Source organism: Plasmodium falciparum (genome assembly GCF_000002765.6).
Source record: "Plasmodium falciparum 3D7 genome assembly, chromosome: 13".
In the NCBI taxonomy this organism is placed as follows: Eukaryota; Apicomplexa; class Aconoidasida; order Haemosporida; family Plasmodiidae; genus Plasmodium; species Plasmodium falciparum.
In genome coordinates this window covers 1,955,001-1,966,865 of record NC_004331.3, presented here as the reverse complement: position 1 = coordinate 1,966,865, position 11,865 = coordinate 1,955,001, and the positions used below count along the sequence as shown (strand labels likewise).

The following is an 11,865-nucleotide window of genomic DNA, read 5'->3' as shown; positions in this document are numbered from 1 at the left end:
AGAAATAAAGCGAAACACAAAGAAAACTTTTTATATTAATTAAATTTTTTTTTCGTGAGTTACATTGAAATGATTTAAAAGCCTATGAAACAGAAATAAACTTAAGATATAAAATATATGCATATATAGATATAGATATAGATATATATATATATATATATATATATATTTTTTTTTTTTTTTTTTTTTTTTTTTTTTATACGAATCATCTCCTTATATTATATATATATTTTATGCAAATATGAAAACATAAAAATCAAATTAAAATGTGAAAAAATTTAATGTAATATTTATTTATATTTTTCCATTTACAAAAATGATATTATATATATTATTATAAATGAATGAGATTATATCATGTGAAATATATATTTATATATATATATATATATTTTTTTTTTTTTTTTTTGAGATAAGATTAATTATAAAATAAGGAAAAATAAAATATAGGCATTATTCTTATTATTGTTTTTTTTTTTTTTTTTTTTGGTAAAAAAAAATATTAAATGAATTTTGAATAGATGTATAATATTTATCAATATCATGGAAGATAATTATGCCTCAGATTCATCAAATAAAAAAAAGGAAAATGTAAAGTTCTCAAAATTTGTAACGTCTCTAAGTTTTATGAAAAAGAATACAGAACATCATGAAAATGCAAAGAAGAAAATAAAATATTCCAATGATAATCATATGTGGATAGTAAACGAATATGAAGAAGCAGCAAAAGCTTATTTGAAAAAAGAATCACCACAAAAAAGTAAAAAGCATGTATCTTTAAATTGTTTAGGAAGGAAAACATACAATAATTATAATAATCATGTTAATCTCTATAATATAGAAATAATCAAATTTATAAATTCAGTAAAAAGGAATAAACCTATAAGTTCCTTGAAGGAATAATAATTTTATTTCTTTTTTTTGTAAAATTTATAAATATATACATATATATATGTGTGTACCATATGGTAATTATATGGATAAATTATTATTTTATTAAATTAATTTTTCTTTTTTTTTGTAAACTTTATGTGAATATGTACCAAATAAAATAAATATAATTAAAAGTTGAATGTAAATATATATATATGTACCTATTGTTATATAAAAATGTGTTATATGATAGGTTATACATATATATGCATATATTAAAATATTTTGTATATAAGGCCAAAAAAAGGTCAATTATTATACCCAACTTTTTCTCGTCCTAAACAATAAAATATATACATATATATAAATATATATATATATATATATATTTATTTATTTTTTATTTTATTTTTTTTTTTTTTTCTTACTCTTTGAGGTCATATTTATATCTGTGTGAAGTAGAGCTTTTCCTATATTCATTCAAGGAATCGAATCTAATATATGAAGAAAAAGAAAAAAATATACATAAGTGTATTTATACCTTTAAAAGCATTTATGTTCCATCTTTATACATTGAGCTTACATATTTTTTTCCCGAGGTTCATATAAATATTGAAACATCTTAAAAAAATCAGATGATACTTGAAAAAAACCAAAGTAAGATATAAATGTATAAATTAATAAATCTAAAAGACAACATAAAAAGCAAAAGACCCATTGAATAAAAGTCAATCCATTTACGTGAAAATGGAAAAAAAAAGATCCATATTGAATAGCACAAATATGGATAATCATAATAAATAAAAATAAAAAAAATATTTTATAATTCTCAAAAATACTTTCCATAAATATGGAATTATTTATCATTTCACGTTTTTTATATAATTCATTTTTTATATTATATAAAGAACTAGAAATTTTTTTTAATATTTTGGAATCTTGTTTATTTGTATAATTGGTTTCATTGTATATGTTTGTATCATCATCATGATTCTTCTTCATATTACTATTATTATTTATTTTATTATTATTATTATTATTATTTATTTTATTGTGTTTTTTATTTCCATCTGCTTTTTCATCAGATATTACAATTTCTTTCTTCACATCATGCATCAATCTTTTCATAAGATCCTTCTCTAAAAAAACGTGATCCTTTTTTTTTTTTATGAAATATAAATAGTTATATTTCTCGATTTTAAATTGCTGAGAATAATTTTGAAACTCCTTAGAAAATGTTTTTATATATAAATAAATATATGAAAAGAAAAATAACAAAAAGAAGACATTAAATACGATGGTCCCATGCCTACTAGGACTTATATGATATTCCCATTCATTCAATGTCCTATAATCATTTTTTATATCGATATTATTTTGAATTTTAAGATTTTCTAAATTTTTCTTAAACCTTAAACTAGATCGGACGGTGTGAAAATAATTAGACTGTTGTCTATCTATTAAAAATGAAAATTCAGAAAATTCAAAATTCTCTCTAATTTCATCGGTTATAAAGATCCATTTATTTTCTGGTATAAATAAATGACCAAATAAAAACACGACCAACAAAATAGTTATTTTAGATAATATAGAACATATAATATTATTGATATCCTTTTCTTCAAAAAAATTATAAGAATATTTATTATTTGGATCATGACCAACTACACTATAATTACATTTACGATAACAAGAAATATAATGGAAAAATATATTCTTAATTATATATATATATAAGATGTGTACTGTACTTAAGAATTCCAAACCATTTACTAAAGTAGATATAATAGAAAATAATACAAGCGATATATAAAATATTATATTATATTCTATATGTAATTTTATATTCATTAAAATACAATTTGATATATATTTTAATTTTATATAATCATATAAACTTTTATTCAATATAACCATATCACATTTTTCTTTAGTATCATTTGTGCATTTATTATCACATATTAATATACTACTACAATTATATATATTACTACTACTACTACTACTACAACAACTACTACTATTATTATTATCATTATTATTATTTTTATTATTATTGTTTATGTTCATGGTGTTGTTTTTATTATTATTTTTATTTGGTGTTGATATATATTTATCATCATTAATTACCAATGTATTTTTACCATACATATTACATGTACTTAATAAACATTCCAATTCTTTTTTATTACAATTATAAAATATATTATGACTTAATAAAAAATCATATTGCTTTCTTCTTATTTCATTACATTCATTTTCCTGAGTATATCTATCATTATATAAATTTGTAGTACTACTTTCATCATATTTCCTTAAATTCCATATTTCACTTTTCAATTTTTTTTTTTTTTTGGATATTTCATTCTTATCATTCCTTAATTCATAACTTTCTATATTATTATATTCCATTAAATTAGTTGCATTCAATTCATTTTTTAAATATATAATATCTTCTTCAGAATGCTCATCTTCTTTTTCTTCTTTTCCTTTCCTCTTTTCCTCATTATCCTTTCCTTTTTCTCCTTTTTTATTAAAATTGTTTATCTCATCCTCATCAGAACTTAAATCAAAACTTTTTATTTCATTTATTTTTGTTGCATCATATGCCTTTATACTTTCCAAATGTTTCCCAAAATTATCAAATAATTTATTTGTACTTTCCAAATTATTCTTTGTAAAAAATTTAGCATTCAAATTATTAGCTTCTAATATTGAATAATCAAAATATAAATATTTACTTAGATATTTCTCTAATACTAATATGCTAATACAAGTATAATTATTGTCATCTATCTCTTTATATTTAAGGTTATATTCATTATCTCTTTTCTTTATATATAAGTCATCTTCCATATTATTTTCGTTTAGAATCACATCTTTGTAAGCAAAACAAAGAATTGTATCCACTTCACCATCTTTTATATTTTTAACTTTTTCCTTTAACTTTTCAATATCTCTACAAGGAGAAAAATTAAATATACACACATATATACATATATATATATATATATATATATATATATTATATATTATATTTTTTTATTCATTTTGATGTATGCATGTTAGGACATATAATAAAATACATATTCATATCTAAATTTTTACCCCTTTTGTGTGTCTCCATCCAGGTATGTTTTACATTTGGATAGAACAAAATCGACATGACCCTTAATAAATATTCGCATAACTTTCCCTTCACATACCTTCCTTTTAACATCATTATAATTTGGTTGTTTTCCATGTACCTTACCATTTTGTATATATAAATTTTTTTCCTTTTCTTCATTTAAAAGAACAAAGGCAAAAACAGCCTTCCCTTTTACATATTTAAGTTGTAATATATTGTGAGGCTTAACAAAATAATCTTCGACATTTATTTGAAAATTCTTCATAAAATTTATTAAAGATATATCTATATCTAAAAAATATTCATTATATTGATACATATTACTAGTTGTAAGTATACACTCAATCAATAGATGAAAAAATAAATTATTCATTATATGTTTATCATTATCCCTGTTAAATATTTTGAAAGAAGGGCTAGGATTTCTCAAGGTATCGTATAAAAAATAGGTATTAACAAATGAATAAGTATACTGAGTATTAAAAAAAAAATATACACATTTATATTTTATATATCTATTTATATCAATAAATATTGTATTAGAAAAAAGAATATTTTCAAATGTATTTTTTGTATTTATCATAAAATTCTCTTTCAATATGTTACTCGAATTTAAAGCTAAACAATTTTGTAATAATAAAGGCATTTGATCAATTGATAGCAACAGATATTTCAATATTTCTAATATTATTGTATTTAATAAAAACATTAATAAATTATATGCAAACGTTTGCATATCATTTTCAATTAAATTAATTAAAAAATGAATAAAGATAAAAAGAATACATATAGAACAAGAAAAGATAATTAATATCACCATGTTTTTCGAATATCTATTTATTAAATTCTCTATTCTAGTATTACTCTCTATTCTTTTGATAGAATTATAATAAAACATTTGTTTGTATTTACCAACACACGTTGTAATCATAATACCACTTCCTTCAATAATAGAAGATTCTGATAATAAAAGTGGACACACATCATCATATTTTTCACACAAATTATTATTATCATACATACCACAACTAATATTATTATTATTATTATTATTATTATGTAGTGTCATTTTATTTATATTTTCATCTTTTCCCTCATTATATGCTTTTTTCGAATCACATAATATATCAATACTTTTTTTCACATTTTCCATATTTTCTATATCATTCATTATATATGTATCATTATTCTTTTCTATATTAGAATTTTTTTTTATATTAATATCTTCACTGAACTTTTTTATTTTCATCTTCATTTTTAAATTTAACATTTCAAAATAATTCATTTTTGTATTTTTTAATTCATCAACACTTATCTTTTTCTTTTTCATTTTTTCCATCTCATATATATATTCATCTAAACTTATTTTCCTTTTTTTCTTCTTCTCAAGAGTATTCATCAAATTAGATTCATCTACTATCATATTATTACTTTTTAATAATATACCATCAGCTGGTATTATGTCACCTTTAAATAAATATACAATATCTCCAACAAGAAGATTTTTCCCATTAATAAAATAAAAGTTATTTTCGAAAAATATATAATTTAGTAAATCGTTTTTTTTCCTTTCGTCAATAAATATTATAATATTTGATTCTTTATTTAATGTATCTTTATCTAAATTCTTTGATAGTACATTTTCGTTGTCATTCATTTTAATAAAATTATTAATATTTACTTTCTTATCATTATTATTATTATTATTTACACTATCTCTTGATTTATATGTATTTCGTTTATCATTTATATTTTCTTCATCGTTTATTTTCTCTTCATTAGTTATATTTCCTTTCATCTTATTAGTATTCTTTTCCTTATCCAAAAATATTTTTTCTACATTCACCTTGTTTCCGTTATATTCTTGAACAATCTCATTTTTATCTTCCATTTTTATATTTTTTATTAACAAATCTTCATTACCTTCCATACCAGTCTTATCACTTTTTTTATTGTTCTCATCTTTTGTTTTATTGGTATTATCATTTTTTTTATTGTTTTTATCATTTTTATTATTGTTCTTATCATTTTTTTTATTGGTCTTCTCTTTTTCTAATTCATCATTATTTAAATTATCGGAGTCAAAATTAAAAACATTTTCATTTACCTCAAAGGGTATATAATCTATATTTGATTTATCTTTGAAATGTTCATAATCATATAGTTCAGAATTAACTCTATTCAGGAAGCTCTTCAAAAAAAAGTATTTCGAATATTTTTTTATCTCCATAGTTTTTTTGCTTTCAAATTTGTCCATTAACATTTTTTTGTTTTTTACATTATGTTTAATGAAATTACGGCATATATAATTTCTTTTAATATGATTAAATTTTGATGTTATGGAGTTAATTCTGTTTTCTTTTAAATAATGTACAATAGTAAGACATATGCATCCGATAGTTACCATTAAGGAAAAAAATAGGGCCTCCAAAAAATCTATACCCAGAAAAATGTATTAAAATAAAATGAATATATGCATGATGGATATATATACATATATATATATATATATATATATTACAAAATGTATATAATTTATTAAACCTTATGATTTATTTATTTTAGAATAGCATCAGTGCCAAACTTTTTCTAAATATATGATAACATATATTATTTTTTATACCTATAACATTGTCTCTATCACATACGTAAGTCACGAAGGTGTAAAAATATATACAGGTTAAGAATATTTTTAATGGATAATTTTGTAAATATATTTTTATAACAGATAAATATGTTATAGAAGGTATCGATTGGATTATATTTGAACAATAATAATGTATCCTATAACTATTTATCATATTAATTTTTTTATTAAATATAAAATAATCGGATACATTTTTTTTGGGTGTTTTCTTGTCCCCTTGTATATCTTCATTTTTATTATCTTCATCTATCAAATCTTCATTTTCAACATTTTTATTTTTAACGTCGTCTTGTTTTTGTTCTTCCATATATTTTATATATTTTAATAATTTTTTAAAATATGGTAACTTGCATTTCTTCAAAAAATTTTCATCATAATTTTCATCGATATAAAAATTTAATCCATTTTCCTTACTAATTATTTCTTCTATTAACTTTCGAGAATTTTGTAAGCATTTCAAATCTTTGCTATAATCTTCTTCTTTCATATATTTATCGAAAAGACCTTTAAAGAATTTTGCATCATATGGAAATAAACTTTTGGTAATTTCTTCTATCATTATATCTAAAACTTAATTTATTAACTATTGTGTTTATATATATATATATATATATATATATTAATATATTTTTCATCTAATGGTTAATATATAATTATAAAAAAAAAAGAAAAAAAAATACACATTGATGTTTCTATAAGACGGTTTTATAACTTATAATAATACTATCCTTTATGTATTAAGAATAAATTATATTTCTAATTATAACACATAAGAAAAAAAAAATAACACATACACATATATATATATATATATATATGTTGTATCATTAGATAGAATTATATATTAAATTTTTCTTATTTATTTTATAGTAGATATATTTTATTTTTACCTGAACTGGTCATAATATTTTTTTTTTTTTTTTTTTTTTTTTTTTTTTTTTTTATGTTTTCTCTTTATCTAGCTATTTTTCGAAATCATTCATTTACGCGCTTATTACACACACATACAAATAAGGATTAAAAAAAAAAAACGAAAATTATCAAATATGGTTCGAATTAGATAAAAACTTTACACAATAGGATCAATAAGCAATATAGAATTGATACTGAATGTTAAATCATTAATGCAAGTGTGTTACTAGGTATTGAAATTATGATTCTAAATATTATTATATAAAATGCATGAAAATAATATTATGATAGACAGAAAAAGTTTCATTTTTTTACTCATACATAAATAAATTCGCATATGATGAAACATATATAGTATTAAATATTTTTTTATAATATATATATATATATATATATATATATATATATATATATATTTATATATTAATGTATTAATATGCTTTTTATACTTTTATTATATATGAACATAATTTATATATTAATGTAGACAATATTATTATTTAATATATATATATATATATATATATATATATATTTAAAAAAAGTAAGAAAAAGACTACACATTATTTTGATTTATCCCCTTATATAAAAGACAATATTATTTACATTTCAAACTTGTTAGAACATTTATAATTTTATATTACATTTAAAAATTATATTATTCTTTTCTCTATCTGTTATCTTAATAAAATAGAAATTTTACAGATATATAATAATATATATATATATATATATATATATATTATATATATATGTATATATGTGTGTAGAATTTTATAATCTAATTATAAATATATACAATAAATCCTTTTTGCTATCCTGGTTATATAATTTATATTATCTTTTAACATACTGTATATATCTTATTTCTATTTTATTTTATTTTTTTTTTTTTTTTGCTTATGTGTGTAATAAATATTTTTATAAAATAAATCCTTCTTAGTAATGGAAAAAGAACTATACGTAGATTCTTATATAGGATTTAAAGGTAACATATCAAATAATCTAATATTAATTCGAAAAGAAAAAGAAATAGATAAAAAATATTATAAAGAACAATTAAAATACATTGAAGAAGAAGAATATTTAGAGAATGAAAAAAAGAAAAAATTGAAAAGTGTTTATAATTTAAAGAATATTGATATAAATCATAATTATTACGAATTAAAAAGAGAAGAATTAAAATATAATTTTTTTATGATTTATGCAATTGGTACAAATATAATAAAAGAAAACATTTTAGATAATAATCGAACTATATTCAAAAGCGACGAATCGGAAATAAATAAATTATATGTTGATAAAAACAAAAAATATATATGTTGTTGTAAGGAAAGTAAATTGATATCAAATATTTATATATATGATTTTGAGAATAAAAAGAAACCTATAATTTTATCTTTACATAAATTTAGAACAGTTGATATTTCTATAAGTAATGATGGGAAATATTTATTATCATCTGGTGGGCATGATGATAAATATTTAATATTAACGCAAATTGAAAATCAAAAATTTATTTATAAATGTCTTTCCGATTATCCTTACACTAATATATCCTTTTTCCACAAAACTAATAATTTCGTAATAGGTAATAAAAAAATGAGATGTATATAAATATATGTTATATTGTTTTATATTCTTTATTTACAATATGATAAACGATTTAAATATTTTTTTCATTTCTCATAATTTTTTTTATTATTTATTTATTTATTCATTTATTTATTTATTAATTTTTTTTTTTTTTTTTTTTTTTGGAAAGCCAAGTTAAACAGTATTAAAATATGTTATTATGACTTTTCTAAAAAATTGATAAGTGAGGAAGAAGTCAATACATCGATTTATAAAAGACAATTTGTATGCTTAGAGTTGAAAGAAAATGACGAGTATGCATATTTAGGCACAACCACAGGTAAACAAGAAAAAAAAAAAAAAAAAAAAAAAAAAAAAGGAAAATAAATAATAATATAATGAATATTATATGGTAATAATAAAAAAATATACACATATATTTATTTAATAAAACAACCTTATTTGTCTAATTTATTATATAGGTGATGTGCTGGTGGTAAATATAAAATCCAAAGTATTGGAAAAAATTATACCTGAAAATTATTTATTCGGTAATGGATTAAACGTAATAAAAATATTGGATGACAACACAATAATGACAGGTAAAAGAAAAAATAAGTATATACAGGTATATATATGCTGATGTTATATTATAACATTATTTAATTATACAATTATATATATATATATATATATATATATATATATATATATATATACATATATGTCTATGTTTATATTTATATATATATATATGCATACATAATATAGGTAGTGGTGATGGTTATATAAGCCTTATAGATATTGAAGAAAAAAAGGTCTTAAGGAAAACCAAATTGTATGGGTCTATAAATTCTATAGAAATGAGAAATAAATCTACCTTGTTTATTAGTATTTACGAAAATATAATATATGTTATGGATCTTATTAATAATAATCATTACGTATTATTATTAATTCATAACCATTATGTCAATGATCTATGTTTCCCTTTCAATTATAATTACATAATGTATACATGTAGTTATAATAGTGTTATGGCATGGCAGTTTTATGATAAGAAGGCTATATATTTGAAAAATATAGACAAAGGTAAATTCATTTATTATGATAAGAAATTTTTAAATATACCTACAGAGAAACGAAAAAAATTATGTAAATTAAATTTAATGCATGAATCTAAAATTAATAATTCATTAGAAAACAAAAAAAAAAAAAATAGTTTGCAAAATTATGAAAAAATTAATAAAAATTTAATATGTCATAGTATTAAAATTACAAACGATGGAAATTATATTGCTTTATCTATACATAATAATATTTATTTATTAACCTCCAAATATATGAAAATTATTACTGTTATTCTAAACTCACATTATGATTTTTGTAATGTGTTAATATTTTATAATAAGTATGATTTGATTACTGCTGGAAATAATGGAGATATAAAGTTTTGGAAATTTGACAAAGGTAAATACCTTAACGTTAATACTATAAATTATCATTCTTCTATAATTAATCAAATAATTCTCTACGCGGATAAATACGTAAAAACAAAAAAAAATAAAAAAAATAAAAATAAAAAAAATAAAAAAATAAAAATAAAAAAATAAAAAAAATAATTAAATAATTAAGTATGAACATATATATATATATTTATTTATTGTATTATATTTCCTGTGTGCCCCATTTTTATTTTTTTAGTTATGTAGTTGTAGTGAGGATGGACTAATAACCATATACAATATTCAAGAAAGCACACTATTTAAAAAAATCATAGATATAAATAATACAAGATATAAACAAATATCCTTGAATAATCAATATGACATTCTCTTATGTTGCGGAAATAATAATATATTTATGTATTATGATTTAATAAAATATGACATAAGTAAAAATTTTTATTATTCTCCTTTCCATAATGTACTCTCATTAGATATTGATAAAAAAGGGAACTATTTCATAACAGGTAAAAAAAATTATATATTATGTATATTTTTTATGAGTACATATTTCTGTTCTTTATTCTTTCCTACTTTGAAGGTTCAGATGATTATAAAATAAGACTCTACGAATTCAAGAGTTGCACTTGTCTATATATAGGTAAATAGAACAAGAAAAATGATATTACATATATATATATATATATATATTATATATATATATTTTTTTTTTTTTTTTAGGAGTTGCTCATAATAATGTAATTCACAAATGTCTATTTACATTTGACAATATGTATATCGTTTCTGCTTCAAAAGATGAAAGTATTAAAAAAATAAAATAATATATATATAAATATATATATATATATATATATATAATAAATAGTATAAATTTATATTCTAAGGGAATGAAAAAATTATATTTGTTATGTGGCATTATATATATAATATATTTAATTTTCACGTTAATTTAAAATATGCAGGTATAATTTATTGGAGGGTGCCTCGTGAAATAAAAGAAAAAGAATAAACATAAAAGAAAAGAAATACAAAATTCAGTGTGGTAATAGTTTACATGTATATATTTGTATATATTTTTTTTTGTTTATTTATTTATTAAGATGTACTTATTAAAAATAATAATCCAATAGTAATTTGCGCCCACTCCTACATGTTTTCTCTTTTTAATTATTTATAAACAAAATAATAGAGATATAAAAATACACCTCATTTAAAATGTACATTTATATGATTGACAAAATTTTTTTTTTTTTTTTTTTTTC

General features: G+C 19.0%; 3 protein-coding genes across 3 annotated transcripts; 2 read left to right on the top strand and 1 right to left on the bottom strand.

The window, feature by feature from the left end:
- Positions 1–543: 543 nt before the first annotated feature.
- Positions 544–903, top strand: PF3D7_1348900 (conserved Plasmodium protein, unknown function; the record flags this gene model as incomplete). Its single annotated transcript, XM_001350166.1, has 1 exon — positions 544–903. One exon carries the CDS (start codon positions 544–546, stop codon positions 901–903), a length of 360 nt encoding a protein of 119 aa, XP_001350202.1.
- A 285-nt stretch (positions 904–1,188) lies between these two features.
- On the bottom strand, positions 1,189–7,209 carry PF3D7_1348800 (E1-E2 ATPase, putative; the record flags this gene model as incomplete). The annotated part of the gene is made up of 5 exons (XM_024473240.1): positions 1,189–1,210; positions 1,302–1,367; positions 1,457–3,832; positions 3,982–6,439; positions 6,627–7,209. The coding sequence occupies 5 exons, from the start codon at positions 7,207–7,209 to the stop codon at positions 1,189–1,191; spliced, it is 5,505 nt and encodes a 1,834-aa protein (XP_024328923.1).
- A 1,298-nt stretch (positions 7,210–8,507) lies between these two features.
- On the top strand, positions 8,508–11,612 carry PF3D7_1348700 (WD repeat-containing protein 16, putative; the record flags this gene model as incomplete). The annotated part of the gene is made up of 8 exons (XM_024473239.1): positions 8,508–9,153; positions 9,328–9,477; positions 9,620–9,739; positions 9,909–10,684; positions 10,842–11,109; positions 11,184–11,243; positions 11,324–11,404; positions 11,566–11,612. 8 exons carry the CDS (start codon positions 8,508–8,510, stop codon positions 11,610–11,612), a joined length of 2,148 nt encoding a protein of 715 aa, XP_024328922.1.
- Positions 11,613–11,865: the final 253 nt, after the last annotated feature.